Here is an 18861-nt window from a genome sequence, read left to right as displayed (position 1 = left end):
TTTTAACAAAGAAAAGGCACAAGAAAAATAAAGAATAGAATCATAAACTTGATGTATGTGTTTCATCACGAAATATCAGTTTAATAAACAGATTCTTTGTAGAAAGTTACGTAAATAGTCATCAAACGTTAACCTAGTTACAAAAGTCACCTCGAGGGACGAGCCTGCTACAACTAAAAATGATAAGTCCAATTACCCTTTGATTTCAAGCCTCTTATTATACTTAAATGTAAATGTGAAGGTGTATTATATCTTACCAGCAATCGGGTATCACCCTTTCACCATGTATCACAAACGGGGTGTGATGTGTATCATCTAAGGCACGTTAGCATGGTGCAATACACCTGTTCAAACAAAGTATAAACAGAAAATAGGGTGCATTTGTTTGTATGTTTGTGAAAAATTTAGTTTTAAATAAAGCAATAAACCTAGAACTAGATGTTGAGCACTACATGAATTATAAACAGTTTATAGCTCTTGAATTTATAGCTTGCATCCGTATACTCAAAACCAATATTTAGTTATTTACATTAGTTCATATGGTGTTAATAAAACCTAAAAAAATGTTGATAAAAGCTATTACTACGATGTTGATTAGATAAGAAAACGTCATCGATGAATAAGGTTGAAAATAATGTTTCCTCAACATCAAAAACTTATAATGCATCCTTACAAATCCACTTTTGTTCAAAATTATGAACACAAGATAAAAAGTGGATGAACAATTTGTGATCATGTATGCCATGACAATAGACCAATTTTCTTCTAACGTGGCTGTAAAGATATAAACGCGCCCAGAAAATGTCTACTTTAATGCGATACTAATAACCAATAAACATATCACATATCAAAAAATATTCAGTGTCTACTCCAATTTGAGTACTAATATGAGCTTTATTTGTTTTGTTCAAAACTATAGGCATAACCCCAAATAACACTTATGTTAACTGGTTGTAAGCTCTTTTAACAAAATCAGGTTTCCCCGTGTCTCGTCACCGTGCTAAAGTCCTGAATCTATTCTATTATAAGTGCGGTTGTCTTTCCGAATGGCGTACAGTTTAATATGTTACAATTATGTTTCCATCAATGGGCAAATTTGGATGTACAAAAGGCTGCAAACAATAGAAATGGTGTCAAATAGGTGGCTCAGACAGATAATTGCTTGGTACAGGTCAGGTTATCTGAACCAAAACAAATTTGATCCAAAAAATATATAATAGTAACCTTTTGCATAACTAAATCTTTTGAGTAACACTATCTGGTATAACTTAGTATGTGAAGATTGTTACTTACATCATTTGAAATGTTTTCATGAGGACACTGTTGAAGCTTCTGCAAGCTATATGCTCATGGAAAACTGACAATACCAAAATATAGAAAAAAATATATATATATTAAATGAAGCATAAATCACTAGTGACATAATTTAGAGGTTGGTTTCAGAGAAAATGAAAAAAACCCAGATGTTTCAATTAATCATTTGAAACACGTGGAACAATTTTTGTTTATAATAAATGAAAAAACCAGATGTTACAATTAATCATTTGACCAGTTTCTTTTTTTAACTAAACTTTTAAACAGGCCATTTTAATATAAAGCATATGCCAAGCCGACCACTAATAAAGAATGCACGCACCTTCACCTCTATTTGTTTCCTACTTGCAACATAAGATGACGATAGCTACGTCCTCTAAAAACTCGGTGCCAGTGAAAAAGAAGTGAACTTTTAATGCCCGTTTGCATTCTCTCCTGCACGAGCCTGCACGATAGTTATAACGAAGATAAATGAATTTTGAACTTAAACCATTTATTTGTTGCATTTAAAGTGACTCCATACTTAAGACATGTTTCATTTTACCATCTCACAAGACATCTCTGAATAGCCCGGGATATTGGTCGAAAGAAGGATGGATCACGCTGCACATAGAGCAACCCCACCTGCCAAATTCAGCTAGTTATTAGATTATATTTTATGATTGTTTTATAAAAAAAATGTCAAAAGTAATTTAAGAGCCAAGAATGGTCTTTGACATGAATTAAACACTAATGCACACCTCAATCATAGCATTAACAGAAGGGTCATCAAAGATCTCAAGACTACAATCAGCAAAATAATTAATCTGCACATGTTTAATGAAACAAATTATATATGTATAGTCTTTTAATTGACAAATTCACAAGTAAACGGGTCAAAATTGCTGCCTCTTGTAAATATGAACCATAACCATTCAAATTATAAGTTTGTAACAGAAAGATATTAAATAGAAGCGTACCCCAAACTCTGCATCGACTAGACATTGAATGAACTCCATTAATTGAAGTTTAGCCCATTCTAAACGCAAGCTCGGGTCATCTTTCTTTGGTGGGTGTCTCCAAGGAGCACCAAATCTTAATTTATCTTTTGGAATTTTCCCGTTTTGAGCATCGAGTGCAAACTTTTCTAAGAGTGACAGTGCTCTATCCATTGCAGGGTTCACAACGGTTACCTGTCAAGTGGGACCATCAACATCTTTTCCCTTTTTATATTAGCATTACTAATATGGAATCAGTTATATATCCATTCTAACAAATTAAATATACAAGAAATTGGTCTCAGTTATTACTTGCAAATATGCCAGATATGCGTCTATGATGTCCTCAAATGTACTTTCTTTGTCACTCATAAGCCTGTTTAATAACAAAAATGTGTATAAAAAATCAAAAAGCTCATACTTCAAAACAAAACTCTGTAACATGCAAATTATGCATAAAATGACATTGATGTTATTTCCGAAATTGCATCTAAAACTTACGTCCGATAATAATTGCTCTGTTTCAACGCATATATCTCAAAAAGATGTCGTGCATTGGGCCCAAGCACCTCAACGATTAAATCCCACTACAAAATAAACAAACAATATGGATTAGTTTTACAAATCCAAATGAAGACTACAACGGAAACTTTATATAATAGCAGTAAAGCACAAAATTTACAAAAATATGCGAATAATTCAATATGAATTCACCTCTGACTGGCTAAAATAATCTGGGACCATATGTACTTTAGCCTGTTGTGGAGTCCATCCAAATGTCTGCAAAGTGCAATTAATCATACATATTATAGTTTCATAGACTTCCAATTCCATAGGTAGGAGAACTATCATCATATCAAAACAGGAAAGCAGAGTTTATAAAAGTTAAGTTACCTCACGAGAAATAAAAATGTCGGGAAATCCAAAATCCATATAAGCTGTGTATGAATAATAGCTGCAAAATATTAGTGAGTTTAAATTTCAGAGAAAAAGATGTGTCCATAAAGAATGTTCAACACTGTCTATAATTTAAATTACTTTAGCTAAAAAAGTTGGAGGTAGCAGAGATGAGAATGCTAAGGTGGATGTGTGGGCACACAAGGTTGGACCAAATCAGAATTCGGGAGAGATTAGGGGTGACTTGCATATCAAATAAGATAAGAGAGGGGAGATTGAGATGGTTTGGACATGTGAAGAGAAGACAGATGACGGCTCATGTTAGATTGGTAGAAAATATATAGAGGGGAGGAGGGGTAGAGGTAGACCCAAACTGACTTGGGATGAGAGGATTAGACATGATTTGATAGATATGCACCTCTCGAAGACATGGTTGAGGATAGAAATGCTTGGAGATGTAGGATTAAGGTTAAAGACCACTAGGGCAATGCATAGTTTCTTGTTAGAAAACGTATTTTAGGAGATTTTCTTTCCCTTTTGGTTTTGTGTTGCTTTGTTTATTTTTTGGCCATATTTTCTTCTTGCTTTTAATTCAACCTAATGTAATATGTTTAAGTATTCATCTATGTATTTGCAAGGTCTAAATGATAATAATTGCTCTGTTTCAACGCATATATCTCAAAAAGATGTCGTGCATTGGGCCCAAGCACCTCAACGATTAAATCCCACTACAAAATAAACAAACAATATGGATTAGTTTTACAAATCCAAATGAAGACTACAACGGAAACTTTATATAATAGCAGTAAAGCACAAAATTTACAAAAATATGCGAATAATTCAATATGAATTCACCTCTGACTGGCTAAAATAATCTGGGACCATATGTACTTTAGCCTGTTGTGGAGTCCATCCAAATGTCTGCAAAGTGCAATTAATCATACATATTATAGTTTCATAGACTTCCAATTCCATAGGTAGGAGAACTATCATCATATCAAAACAGGAAAGCAGAGTTTATAAAAGTTAAGTTACCTCACGAGAAATAAAAATGTCGGGAAATCCAAAATCCATATAAGCTGTGTATGAATAATAGCTGCAAAATATTAGTGAGTTTAAATTTCAGAGAAAAAGATGTGTCCATAAAGAATGTTCAACACTGTCTATAATTTAAATTACTTTAGCTAAAAAAGTTGGAGGTAGCAGAGATGAGAATGCTAAGGTGGATGTGTGGGCACACAAGGTTGGACCAAATCAGAATTCGGGAGAGATTAGGGGTGACTTGCATATCAAATAAGATAAGAGAGGGGAGATTGAGATGGTTTGGACATGTGAAGAGAAGACAGATGACGGCTCATGTTAGATTGGTAGAAAATATATAGAGGGGAGGAGGGGTAGAGGTAGACCCAAACTGACTTGGGATGAGAGGATTAGACATGATTTGATAGATATGCACCTCTCGAAGACATGGTTGAGGATAGAAATGCTTGGAGATGTAGGATTAAGGTTAAAGACCACTAGGGCAATGCATAGTTTCTTGTTAGAAAACGTATTTTAGGAGATTTTCTTTCCCTTTTGGTTTTGTGTTGCTTTGTTTATTTTTTGGCCATATTTTCTTCTTGCTTTTAATTCAACCTAATGTAATATGTTTAAGTATTCATCTATGTATTTGCAAGGTCTAAATGATATACTATTATAATATTTTATCTTTACATTATTCTCTAGTATTTATCACTATTATCGATGTTTTCATGTATCTATTTAATACTAGACAACTATAATTAGTAAAGGCGGCAAACTGATAGGGTTTGGTATGTTTCAGATAGTGATTTATTGAGTTTAGAGAATAGAATAAGGAAAACAAGATACCGAACGATTGTATTATGAAAACGTAAAGAAAGATTACAAGATAATTCCAGGGCCGAGCCCTCTCTCACCGCATACACGGGAGCCATGGCAATGCCATCTTAAACCTAAAACATACTCTTCTCTCCCTATTGGCTATTGATACCTATTTATAGAAATATAATTATACTTAACCCCCTCCCAAAATAGACAAATGACAATTAGGACTAAGACTAGAATATGATTCCTATCATTACTTCCCCCTTCAAAACAGTCTTGTCCTCAAGACTAGGATTGGCTGCGTCGTCTGGTGGTCGACCCTGCCCATGCACCACCCACAACTGATATGATCCAACAATTAACTCAACAGGACTTGCAATTTTGTACCCCCACTGAATACCCGATAGGTTTGTAGGAAAGAAAGTACCAACAAATGTAGCAGCCAACTTCTCAACAATCTGAAATGGACAAAAAATTGTAGCAGCCAACTTTTGATTAATACGACTTGCAACAGAGAGTTGGTGGTGCGCTTCAAGCTTCAAATAAACCCATTCTCCAACTGAAAATTGCGCACCCGGACGTTTCTTGGCAGCTTGCATATTCATAGAACTTTGAATGTTGGAGAAATGAACCATAAGATGTTGCAGAGCTTCATCACGATCTTGAAGTTCGCGAGCCATCGACTCCACTTGAACTTCTCCATGAACAAATTGTAAAACAGATAACAAGCACCTCGTGTAAACATGGAAAGTATTAATTCCAAAAGTACCACATTGCATTGTCATCCCCTTCAAGTTACGGCTGTGTAACACGAAACTGAATCACCACAAGTTGGTAAACGTGGTACACATTCTGAGTAAAAACAAGTTTATGGCCCAACACTGAGAAACAAAACTCCAACAAAACCGCACAAACAAGCTGACAGATGCGAATAATGCGACTAAAATAAAGCATGTTAATAAAACTCGGACCGGGGTCGAAACCGAAGATCTGAAACTGAGTTTTGAGCTGATCTTGAGTAGATTCTGTGGAATTGTGAAAAGAGGCGTCCCAATTGATAGTGACATGCGTTGAATCGAAATTCTTCTTTTCTGATGAAAGAAATAAAGCATTCAATTGAGGAATCATCAATTGATTGTGTTGTAGTAGATGGTTTAGTATGGTGGTAACATGTGGGACAAAAGCAAGAGGGCTGGACGTTGCATCTTCAATCGAACCAAAGTCCCAACCCGGTTTCCATTCAAAGGTTTGAACATCAAGCAATTCACTACCAATTTTGTATTGACTTGGACGAACAATAGGTGCAATATTTATAGGCCTGTGAAATACCTGAACAAAATTCATTGAATGAAGCTTGAAATCACCAGTATCATGTGGATTTCCAGTCATATTGGAGGAAGAGGAAGATAGAAGCGGAGCGCCTGGAGGAAATCTTTTATATAACGAGCCCAGATCTGGAGAGTATCGGCCCACAACCATTAGCTGCTTCACATCGTGGCCCACCCATGTACTGGAGTGTAAAGCCCACCTAAAGTGATCCGATATGGCCCAATTATCATCTATCAACCCTAATTTGGCCTGTTCGGTTGTATTTTTATCAGATCTGGGTAGATTATCACCAGCGCCAACAGAATTCGCTTCAGAACGGGAGATTATTGCCTCCAATTGAACGATTAGAGATGGAGAATTAAGAAGAGAGCCAGAGGAACGATCCACCGCTAGGTTAATTTCCAGATCTGAAGATAGATCTGGAAGAAGTGATGGATACCTGGCTAAGTCAGATTTGGAACCCGAAACAGAGAAACGTGACTGGTGGACCCAGATCCTGTCGAACCATCATCGATTTTCTTCTCTTGCGACTTCATCCAAGCCACAACAACCAGACGAAATTCCCGTGAATCCTCCCGATCTACTATTAACGTGGAGAGAGAAGCCTTGATCTCAGTGATATCTGATTGAAGCTGTTGAATCTGCTGTTCATGAAGATCTAAACGAGCTTGTTGATTCACCATGGTGTTGGCAGGTCAAGGCAGGTCGGACCAATGATAGGGTTTGGTATGTTTCAGATAGTAATTTATTGAGTTTAGAGAATAGAATAAGGAAAACAAGATACCGAACGATTGTATTATGAAAACGTAAAGAAAGATTACAAGATAATTCCTGGGCCGAGCCCTCTCTCACCGCATACACAGGAGCCATGGCAATGCCATCTTAAACCTAAAACATACTCTTCTCTCCCTATTGGCTATTGATACCTGTTTATAGAAATATAATTATACTTAACCCCCTCCCAAAATAGACAAATGACAATTAGGACTAAGACTAGAATATGATTCCTATCACAAACCAAACCCAAATGGGTTGTTTTGGGTCAAGAATCAAGATGGATAAACTTTAAAAGTTAAATGGGTCAGGATGGATAAAAAAAATTCTTCAAGGAGGTCAGGATGGATTGGAAATATATAAGTGAGTTTCATTTATAGGTTAAAATGGGTCAAAACAAAATACCCAAGTTATCATTTATCTAATTCAAAATACCTACCCAAACTATCACGTGCGAAACAAAACTCAACCGGAACCCAAAAAACCACCAAAACGAAACAAAAACACATAATCGACCAAAACGAAACTGAACCGAAATAGAAAAACGACCAAAACGAAACAAAAAAAGCGAATTGTGACCGAAAAGTTAACCAAAATGAAACAAAAACACCGAATCGACCAAAACGAAACATAAAAACACCATTTTGAAACTGAAAAGCTAACCAAAACGAAACAAAAAAACGAAATGCAACTGAAAAGCGAATTGCGACCGAAAAGTTGACCAAAATGAAACAAAAACACCAAATCGACCAAACGAAACAAAAAAAAAACATTTTGAAACTGAAAAGCTGACCAAAACAAAACAAAAAAAAAGCGACATGCAACTGCAAAGCTGACCAAAACGAAACAAAAACACCGAACCGACCAAAACGAAACAAAAACACCGAACCGACCAAAACGAAACTGAATCGAAATAGAAAAACGACCAAAACGAAACAAAAAAACCGAAATGAAACCAAAAAAACTGACCAAAAGGAAAAAGAAATTGAAATGCAACCGAAAAGCTGGCCAAAACGAATTAAAAACACTGAACCGACCAAAACAAAACAAAAAAAAACGAAACAAAACTGAACCAAAATAGGAAAGCGACCAAAACGAAACAAAAAAAACGAAAACTGACTAAAAGGAAAAAAAACGAAATGCAACTGAAAAGCTGACCAAAACGAATCAAAAACACTTAAATCGAAAAAACCGACCAAAACGAAAAATATTAACCAAACCTGTTCCGAAATGATATAGAAAAAACCGACCAAAACAAAACAAAGTAACTGAAAAGACCTAAACCTAAGAGCTAAACTAAACCCTAAAGCTAAACCGAAATTTCTCGGGTTTTTTTATAATGAACCAGGATGACGGGGGAAACATTTTTGAGTTGCCACCTCTAAAGCATTATTATAACATATTAATTTGTTGATTTTTTTCTTTGCTATCTAAGGGTCTAGCGTTGCACTTTTGTTTTTCTTTTATACGGCTTCATACATATACTTTTAGAGCTGAGGCCTGAGGGTCTCTATGGAAGCAACCTCTCTATTCTTTGGATAGAGGTACGGTTTGCCTACATCCCACCCTCCCAGACCCTTGTAAATAGCTTTGTTAATGGTGGGATTTTTACTGGGTACGATTGTTGTTGTAGCTAAAACAAATAAATAGACCTACATGATGATGCATTAAGCACAAAACTAAATGATTCTTATCATCAGCACTAACACTCTGTAATACACAGTGATGCTTCATAAGATTGAATATTACCTGTTAGAAGTTACAAGAATAACTGGCAAACACGTCTCATTTGAACCCAAAGCTATTATTCTCCAGATCAAACTGTCATGATACATAGATGCAGAAACTGATGAATCATCCACCAAAGCAGCAATTTTCAACACATCAATATTATTCAATATCAACTTCGGCTGCACCACACCCCACAACCAAACAACTTAAAATCATATAAACATTCATAGAGTAATTATATTTTTCATACAATGTACCTGAAAGTAATCAGCTTGAGCCACTTCAGACAACAACTCCAGCAACAAATACGGCCAATCAGTAGCCGAATTAGCCAAACTTCTTGAAAACCCACCGATCTCATTCAACCGCTTAACCGCATTTGCCCTAAACCCTTGCTGCAGCCTAATCACCTCTTTCGCCAGTTTCAACGCAACAATCCCCTCCCTAAAATACTCAACCTCCTCACCACTCAACCCTTTCCCCTGCCCACTCAACCCCAACCCCGCATCGATCTCTTCGGCATTTAATCGAGCACCTAGCGTGCGTACCGCCTTATCCCACAAACCCATTTTCAAAAACCTCTTACCCACCACCTTCTTCGAACTTACAACCTCCTTATCATTTTCAATTATCTTTTTAAGTGATGCATCCAAATTATGCCATTTAGTTAGGGTTTTGTATATCTGGTGAGAACTAATTGTGCCCAACTGAACCCCCTTTTCCGCCATGGACTCGAGACAGTGCTCGAGCTGGGTTCGGAGAGCGGGGAGTGGGGGCGGGGTGCAGTTGGACCAAGCCGCCCACGGGTACGAGTGGCCGTGGTGCGGGTGGTTATCTTTAACAGACTGTGCAAAGTCAATGTAACCTGTGACATGAGGTCCTTTGTTCCAGCTGTCCAAAAGCCCTAAATTATAAATGAAACAGAATTCAGTTAGAGCGGTTATTACTATAACAGAATGTAACTGAATTCAGTTCTTGTTGTAACGGAATAATAATAATAATAAGAATAATAATAATAATTTACTTTCGAGGATGAGGGTGGTTTTGCCGACGCCACGTGGGCCGTGGAGAATGAGGGGTTGGTGGACACGGTGGTTGTGAGCGTGGTTGTTGAGGATGGTTTCCATGATGGGTCGTGGTATGATCCGCCATGGCTTCTTCACCATTTCAGCTCACCAGCTGTGTGATACAGAAGAAATGCGGCGGTTTTGATCTTCAAGGAAGAAGAGGAGTCACTGGTTGATTAGTTTAGTTGGCCAAAACTACACCCTCAAGTTAGTATTAAACTTAAGAATAGTCCTATATAAACTTTATTAAGGGTGTTTGGGATTCCTTATTTTCTTACGGTGATAAAATAAGTCATTTTTATGTTAAAATAGTGTCTGGATATACATAAGTCATTTTCCATATCTCCTTATCCACAAGATTAAAATATAAGTTTTCTATAAGTTAGACTTTCCTAACTTACAACTCCTTATCAAGATCATAATTCCCATTACACCCTCATTCCATCAATAAGTTAAACTAAACACTTTTTAAAAAACAACTTATTGCCTTATGTTAATCCAAACACTTTTTTTGGAAACTCCTTATTTACCTTAACACAGTAAGATTTTTTTAACTTAAATAAGGTATCCCAACCACGTGTTTTGGGGAAATCGAGTCAAGTGTCACTGGTTAGTATACGTGTTTTGGGGTAATCGAGTCAAGTGACACATAATACCATACTTGTTATGTACTTGTGAAATAGTATAAAATCATTCTTGTTTATGAATACTCTTTGATAGAGTATTGTACGTTATGATCCCTACACTCTTTACACCCACGTGTCTCGCCATATTGTCCGTTTTTAGAATGTCTTTTTAATTCTTCACCAACTTTTATCTCTTGAGTCTTTTAACACTACCTTACCATCACTCTCCGTACTTGCACCCTCTCTACCACACCTTCCTCTATTTCATTTCACTAGCGGCTTCTCCAACTTCATTCTCATCACAGCCATTACCAACACCCCACATCTGTAACATCTCCAAATTTACAGGTTAAATTTATTAACTCTGAAAGAAAAGGACCTAAAATGAAAATTATGTAAATCAAGACCCATCGCGATAAGCGATGGATCAGGAAGCAACCCATCACGTTACACGATGGGTGTCTCACAACACCCCAGAAATGGCGGTGCTGCGCTACGTAATTGCCTAAACTTAAGGGTCATCACGATACGCGATGACCAGGTTAAGGAATCATGACATGTGTCCAACCACGTGGCGACACATGGCAAGTATGCACGTCGATACATCAAGCCTATTAGGCGGCGGCACAATACACGACGACCTACCCAAACCTTTATCGCGTTACACAACCGAATATAATAATCAGTGGCGATGAAAAAGTCCATCGCGGTACGGAAGATTTTGTTGTATTTGGTGACGCATCCCATTCAAGTTTAGGATGTGTGCTAATGCAAAGGAAGAAGGTAATAGCTTATGTTTCTCGTCAGTACACAAAAAGAATTATACAACGCATGACTTAGAGTTAGGTGTCAAACCCCAACCTAAGGCGGAAATGTCAGGGGGGTGGGGGATGGGGGGCGAACTGATTGTTCACAGCTCAAAAGGTACTATCATGCAATTGTAAAATGACAATATCTAATTAATTATTTTAAATAACAATTTACAAACAAGTATATCAATATAAAGAAATTACAAAATAAGATCAAATAATTCTTGAATAAGTCTTAATCCTAAAAGTCATCTCTACGTGATCTTTATCTTGATAAACAATCCAACCTGATAACCTGTAAATGTGTACAAAACAGAATAGGTTTTGTCAACACGAGGTTGAGTGAGAAAATCACCAGTTTTGACACTAACAATAATATATATAAGAAAAACCGCAAAATTGTTATTCGTGAGTATAAACTATCAAACCATAGCATATAAATATTGCAAACAAATAATGATGTGTGGGCTAAACCGTTGCCATGCGAATCGGGTGTTGGTTACCATAATAGAATAATTGAGTTGTCGGTGAAACCATTGTCATGCGATCGGACGTCGGCCACTACGACATGATGTGATTATAATGATGGACCTCTCCGAATGCGATAAAATAAACAGATAAACAAATAGCAAATGGAAAGTAGTCATTCAATTGATACACAACATAAATGGTAACAATTTGCACTTGTAATATAATATATAAATTAAGAATTTGTACGCATAAGTGCCAAAAACATTTGAAAACAAGTAAAATTGGGGAGTGATTACACACCTTAACGGGTGAACAAAAGATCAATGGATGATGTGAGAAGTTAAACCCTTCGGGATATACCGTCAAGGATTCATAGTTAAATAATATAATATTAATTAATTGCAATGCTATAACACTTACAAGGAATTAGAGTTTCAATGTGATTTGAGTTTCGTTTGTGATTGATTGAACGATTGATCTCTAATGTTATTATTATTGTAAAAATCAATATTATTGTTCATCTTTTATTATTTATAAAATCACCTTTTATACATATAATCAAATTTATAAATAATTAGTTTAAATAAATAAATATGAGTTGAAATATAATATAATAATAAATGCGTATATAGTTAATTATAATATGTAATAATAAGATAAATATTTACATAGATAACTAAAACACGTATTATATATATATATAATATTAAATAATTATAATACAAACGTTTAAATAAATAATTGTCATAAACTATATATTTTTAAAATTTTTAACGAAAATCTAATGGTAAGAATATAGTTAATACGTTTAACCGTTTATTATTATTTTGTTTAAAAGTAATATATATACGAAAACTGATAACGAGATTGATTGACAAGAAACGTCAACTTAAAGATGTCGGTTTAATAAAATAATGTTTATTTTATATTTTCTATTAATCATAAATAAATTTATAAATTCATAAACCATTAAGACAATTTAAAAAAAAATAAAATAGCAAAACTGGGCTGGGGAGGTTCAAACCTGCGCCCCCAGTCGGCACGAGACATGAGCACACACTGGGCTGGTGTGTCAGCTGGTTAAGCTATGAAAACGATAATTTATATACATAAACAGATTATGCCCAAATGGATTATAAACCCTAGAATCAACAAGCGTTCAATCTGCTTCATGTTTGATCAATTAATGTTAGGGTTATTGTCATACCCCAACCTACGGCGGAAATGTCGGGGCGTGGACTGATTGTCACAGCTCGCAAGGTTACTATCATGCAAATATTAAAGTTCAAATAACTATTTATTTAATTCAAATAACACCGTAATTCATTACAAAAAGAAATCCAAAGTAAACAAAACATCAAATAATTCAAATGAAAATTCATAGTCTCAAAAATAAACTCTTCTAGCATAAGTCCTTAAAGCAATTCTTCTAAGTCCACACTTCACATCAAACGGTGACCTGCATATGCGTTGAAAATAATATAGTTTGTCAACACGAGGTTGAGTGAGCAACACACCAGTTCAGTTATACATAATAAATACTAAAATACGTAGCTGCAACGAGTCGTATGAGATTAACAAATCAACCAAATGAGCAAAAAAAATGAGATGTCGTAAAGCACAAGGCTATAACGACTAGCGTATGATCATACTATTTTCTGAGATTATGCTGGACCTCTCCGATTGCGGTTCACATTGAGCACATAAACATATAGCAAGTATGACATGAGATTAGTTAACACATAAGACAACAATTGCAATTTTGTGTATAGATAAAGTGCGAAAATATACTAAATTACGCATATGTCCCCAAAAGTGATAAAACGATTAAAAAGGGGGAATGTGGTACTCACCTCGATAGAAGAACAAAAGTGAAAAGGGAACTATTAAGATTGATGAATCGCGGAAATCACACGTTGACGATAAAGCCTAATAAAGAAAATAGAATACGAAGATACTAAGTAAACGAAATAGATCGGATAGGAGGGCTCGATAATTATAGTTATTATTACGTTAATATTATATTTCTTTAATATAATAACATGTATAAAGATTTATTATATAAAAACATATACCTTTATCATATACTTATAATTGTTATATAAAATTATTAGTTTGGTTTATATAGGTAAAACACATCTTAACAATATTAGTATTTGTTTTAGAAATACATTTATATAAATATTTTACTTGATTTACATATCCCAAAATATTAGTGTTAAGTATTTATATATATATATATATACATATATGCTTGCATATACATATGTGATGAAAACGTGAGAAAAACATGTATTATAGAGTCGGTTTTCATAAAAAGAACTTTAAGTAATTTCGGTTTTCATAAAAAGAACTTTAAGTAATTATTATTATTAATAATATGATTATTAAAGGTTTAAAAAGAAAATAACATTAAAATACTAAAAACCAGGGGTGCAAGGGTCGAACCCACGACCTCCACCCAGGGATTTAGATGTCTTAACCAGTTGAGCTAACCAGCACTTGCAAAGAAAACTGGTTTCGCTTAATTAAATACACACCGATATATGAACAAACTTGATTAAACAAACCCTAAAAACTGATCTCGTTCAATCAGTTAAATCCGTTAATATTGATTCAGTTGATGTTAGGGCTTATGATCAGCAAGAAAACGCGACAAAAACCATATGTTTAATTACCTCAATCGATGATCGGAGGTAGTGAAACGAAGCGCAACAGTGGTCGGCGATGAAGAATGATGGACGGACAGGTAAACGGAAAAACTAATATAATTAAGTATATGGTTATTATCCGTGATGGAGAGGAGATGGTAGGTGCGAGTTTAATTGCGATATTATGTTCGTTTATGTAGGAAACGAGATTAGGGTTTTTCGGCTAAGTCTAAACAAGGAAGAACGAGTCAACAGGGTCTAATTAGTTCAATTACATTAACGGTGAGGCCGTAAATCATGCACGAAATTGATTTCTCAAATCAAAAGTTGGTTACAAACAATTTTAGACAGTTAATTGCTTGATTGATTACGGGTTCATGGAATTTGAATACGGGCTGGGTTTGGTAAACGGGTATCCAGGTTGATGATCTGGGTTATAATAATATTTACAGATGATGCGCTCCAAATTATATATAATTTTATATAAATATTATCTACACTTTTGGGTAACTTTTGGATTGTTTTTACTTAATATGATTTCTAATGGTTCATATTTAGATTTTGTAGTTTTCAAGTGAAATCGGGCTAAAAGAATAAGATTGAGCTAAATAAGAGAGAGAGGAATTCTAATAGTATAAGTGTTCAAATCTCAAACCGTGATTATAGACTAAAATTAATAAGCTAAATTTAGTTATATTTAATTAATTGAAACAAATAAAGAAAATAAAATAGACTAGAAAATTTGTTAAAGCTATGTCACGTAAAATCAATTTAGTCAGTTATGAAAGTTGTCTCATTTAAATTAAATAATATGTTAATGTGACACCCGTAAATTATATGTTATGACTAATTGGGCTTGAATACAACAAGGTCAGATTTCTATGTGGGCTGATTTAATTTCGTGGAACACACAGAAAGCGTTCAAGAAACCCATAAATAATTGGTTCGCAGCTAAAATATAAAGGGCTGATTAGGCCGTGGGTTAGAAAAAAATTGGAAGAAAAGACGCGAGGGATTAAGCCGTGGGGTTTTAATCCCGCTGAACGGCAGCAAGAGTTTTGAAGCAAGTGGGTGGTCGGCTGTTTTGCACGGGAGGATTTTAAAGATTGTTCAAGCAAGCAAGAAGGTCAACTATATTTATATCTTTTTACGATGAATCGCAATAAATATATAACCTTTGTTTCATACATGATCATGAGTAGCTAAATATTTTAAACTACCTAGGTTTTGGTTGAGTACTATGTTAGATTAATTGTTTGAAGAACTATTATTTGACTTTGGTTGATTTAATATTGTGGTAAAGTTTTTAATTGGTTTGGTCATAATATAGTTGAGTAATTGAATCTAGTTTATTGTTTTAATATTTATTCCACTTGTGTTTAATAGTTTTTTTGGTGATTGTTAGACGCTTGATTAGGTTGTTTACTTTGTGTTTTCAACTTGTTTGCGGTTTATGGTCGAAATAACCGTATGAATTATTTATAAAAGTTTACTAGATTTTTATTATTCTTTCACTAGAGAGGCCGGGAGGCAATTTAGTGTTGTGTCATCTTTGTCTTTTGCGGGTTTGGGTAATAATTGCACGGGAGTAAGTTATCCTAGGTCCCTTAGATTATTGTTATACAAGTTGTGTTCAAGTTAATTAAAAATACCCCCTTTATTTTAATATATATTGTATCCGAAGAGGCCGGGAGGTGATTTGGGTTTTGGGGTACCATAGTATAATTAGGTAAGGTGAGACTGGGAAGTGATCCAACCCTTTAACAATTGAGCTTCACATGTCATTAGAGTTCTAGGGTGTCGTTGGTGAGGCCGGGAGGCGATCTAGCGTATTTTAGTGGTCTTTAGTGTCATATTTTTTTAAGATATTGTTTTTCAACCAAGTCAAGTTCGTTAACTATTAATTTAACTAGTATGATTCTATTATCTACGTAGTCGTTTCTCATATTTGTTAAAAACCCAATTTTTATAAAGTTCTATTTTTATTTTAAATTTTAGTTAGTTAACTATTATTAGTTTTATTAATATAAAAAAATATAAAAAAATTCAGAAGAAAGTCTAGGTTAGTAATCATTAAATTTAATAATAAGAGTTTACTCATAGTGTCCAAGGTTCGATATCCGTTCTTACTTGCTAGCTACATTGCGTCCGGTACACTTGCCGATTGTGTGTGGTTTTTTTAGGTGAATTCGGTAAAACTTGGTTTTTAATATTATATACGTTTTTCACACATCAACAGATTAGACCCTGGGGTTTAAGTATGGACACAAATGAGGATAAACTATATAGTATGGGCTAAAAGTGTAAAAGCGTTAAAGATATATTTACAAATAATGAAATATTAATAAAATAGTCAATCTAATTCGATAAACGCGATACTTTTAAATAAAATAACTCGAACATTGAATCGAGTTGGGTATTTAATAAAAATATAAATTTAAAAACCCAAGTTGTTACAGTTATTGTTAAACAGGTTAAAATGATCATAATGCATAAGCTAATTACCTTGAATTGTTAAGAATTGATGGTTTAACTTGATTGGACAACGACGACATAAAACGCGATCAAGAAAGACAAGTGCAGGCTGCGATAAATCAGTTAGCTTTAGGGTTTATGCTTGCGAGGTATCCAGGAAGGTGCAGACCAGATTAATTTGATTATTATGAACTGTTAATGGTATAATACTATAATGAATAAAGATGGTTTGTAATATCGGTTAAACCATATCAATTTGATCTCCTTTTCCAAATTAACTATGATGGTGCAGGATGTTCAAGGAAATACAACGATCTTCTAAAATAAATCTTGTTATAACATGAATATTACGGCTCAAGAAATCATAATGTTTAACGAGTTACGGGTTTAAGGTTTGGGTTTGGGTTTGTATAAATGGGTTATAATATAATAACTAACGAGATTTGCAATGAGGTGCCTGAACTTTATGTGAGGATACATATGAGGTTAAACTAAAGTTTTTGGGAGAATAATGTATATAACTCAAAGTTATTTTTGATAATCTATTAAATATAATAAACAATAATAATAACTAGATAAATGCGATGTTTTGTTGATTAAAATTACCTGAAAACGAAAACGGTTCAAGTATTGGTATTTAATATATTATATGAAAACCCGAGTTGTTATATTAGGTGCCATAATATTCACTCTAAAATTATGGAGGCATTATCTCTATGGAGTCAAATTTATTGTGTACACTAATTATAAGAGTTTGAAATATATCTTTGATCAGAAAGAGCTTAACATGTGTCAAAGAAAATGGATGGAAACCTTGAATGATTATGATTGTGTAATCATTTATCATAAAGGTAAAGCTAATGTTGTAGCTGACGCATTAAGTCAAAAAGAACATGAAAACCCCAAGAGGGTTCGAGCTTTAAGATTAGAACTTCAGATAGATCTAACCGAACAAATCAAGAAAGCTCAAAAGCAAGCAATCGAAGAAAATCAAATATCCAAAGAAAAATGTAATGGTACAATCGACACTTTAGTCAAAGGATATGATGATATATTCAGACTTGGAAATAGAATCTAGGTACCAATTGTGGGTGAGTTACGTGAAAGAATAATGAACGAAACACACAAATCAAAGTATATGATGCACCCCCGTAGCGATAAGATGTATCAAAATCTTAAACCCAACAACGGTGGAATGGAATGAAAAGAGATATTGCTTTATACGTAGCTAAATGTCTAACTTGTTTACAAGTAAAGGTCGAGCATAAAAAACCTTCAGGTTTGCTACAACAACCCGAACTTCTCGTTGGAAATGAGAAATGATAACCATGTATTTCATAACGAAACTTCCAAAGACCACTCATCACATAATGAAATATGGGTCATCATTGATAGGTTATCTAAATCCGCTCATTTTCTACCTATTAAAGATTCTTACTCTATGGATATATTAGCACAAATATACGTAAACAACATCGTATCATTACATGTGTGCCATTATCTATCATATCTGATCAAGATAGTAGATTATGTCTCATTTCTGGAGTAGTTTCTAACAAGCATTAGGAACTCAACTAAATCTTAGCAGTGGTTATCATCCTCAAACTAATGGTCAGAGTGAAAGAACAATTCAACACTTGAAGATATGCTCTGAGCTTGTGTGATCAACCTAGGAGGAAGTTGGGATGATCATCTTCCCCTAATGGAACTTTCATATAACAATAATTATCACACGAGTATTCAAGTCGCACCGTTCGATGCTTTATATAGACGTAAATGTAGAACGCTGGTATGCCAGTCTGATACTCGGAGATAACCAAATGTCTAGACCCAAAATAGTCCAAGAACGCACGGATAAGGCATTGCCAATCTGTGAACAACTTAAGACGGAAAGG

At 34.5% G+C, this 18861-nt stretch overlaps 1 protein-coding gene across 1 annotated transcript; it reads right to left on the bottom strand.

Annotated features, from left to right (window-relative positions):
* Positions 1–1598: 1598 nt before the first annotated feature.
* LOC143606094 (uncharacterized) lies at positions 1599–10043 on the bottom strand. The gene is made up of 11 exons (XM_077081976.1): positions 9892–10043; positions 9125–9771; positions 8886–9046; positions 4224–4284; positions 4044–4109; positions 2793–2878; positions 2604–2667; positions 2274–2486; positions 2055–2120; positions 1859–1938; positions 1599–1759 (listed from the first exon to the last, which is right to left on the bottom strand). The coding sequence occupies exons 1-11, from the start codon at positions 10031–10033 to the stop codon at positions 1645–1647; spliced, it is 1701 nt and encodes a 566-aa protein (XP_076938091.1). The 5' UTR covers positions 10034–10043; the 3' UTR covers positions 1599–1644.
* Between the last annotated feature and the right edge of the window lie 8818 nt (positions 10044–18861).

Source organism: Bidens hawaiensis, unplaced genomic scaffold (assembly GCF_021521415.1).
Source record: "Bidens hawaiensis isolate Kalapana, Puna unplaced genomic scaffold, B.hawaiensis_p1.1 tig00072990_1, whole genome shotgun sequence".
NCBI classification, from domain to species: domain Eukaryota; kingdom Viridiplantae; phylum Streptophyta; class Magnoliopsida; order Asterales; family Asteraceae; genus Bidens; species Bidens hawaiensis.
The sequence above is the reverse complement of the archived record's forward strand: the minus strand, read 5'-3'. Positions and strand labels throughout refer to the sequence as shown.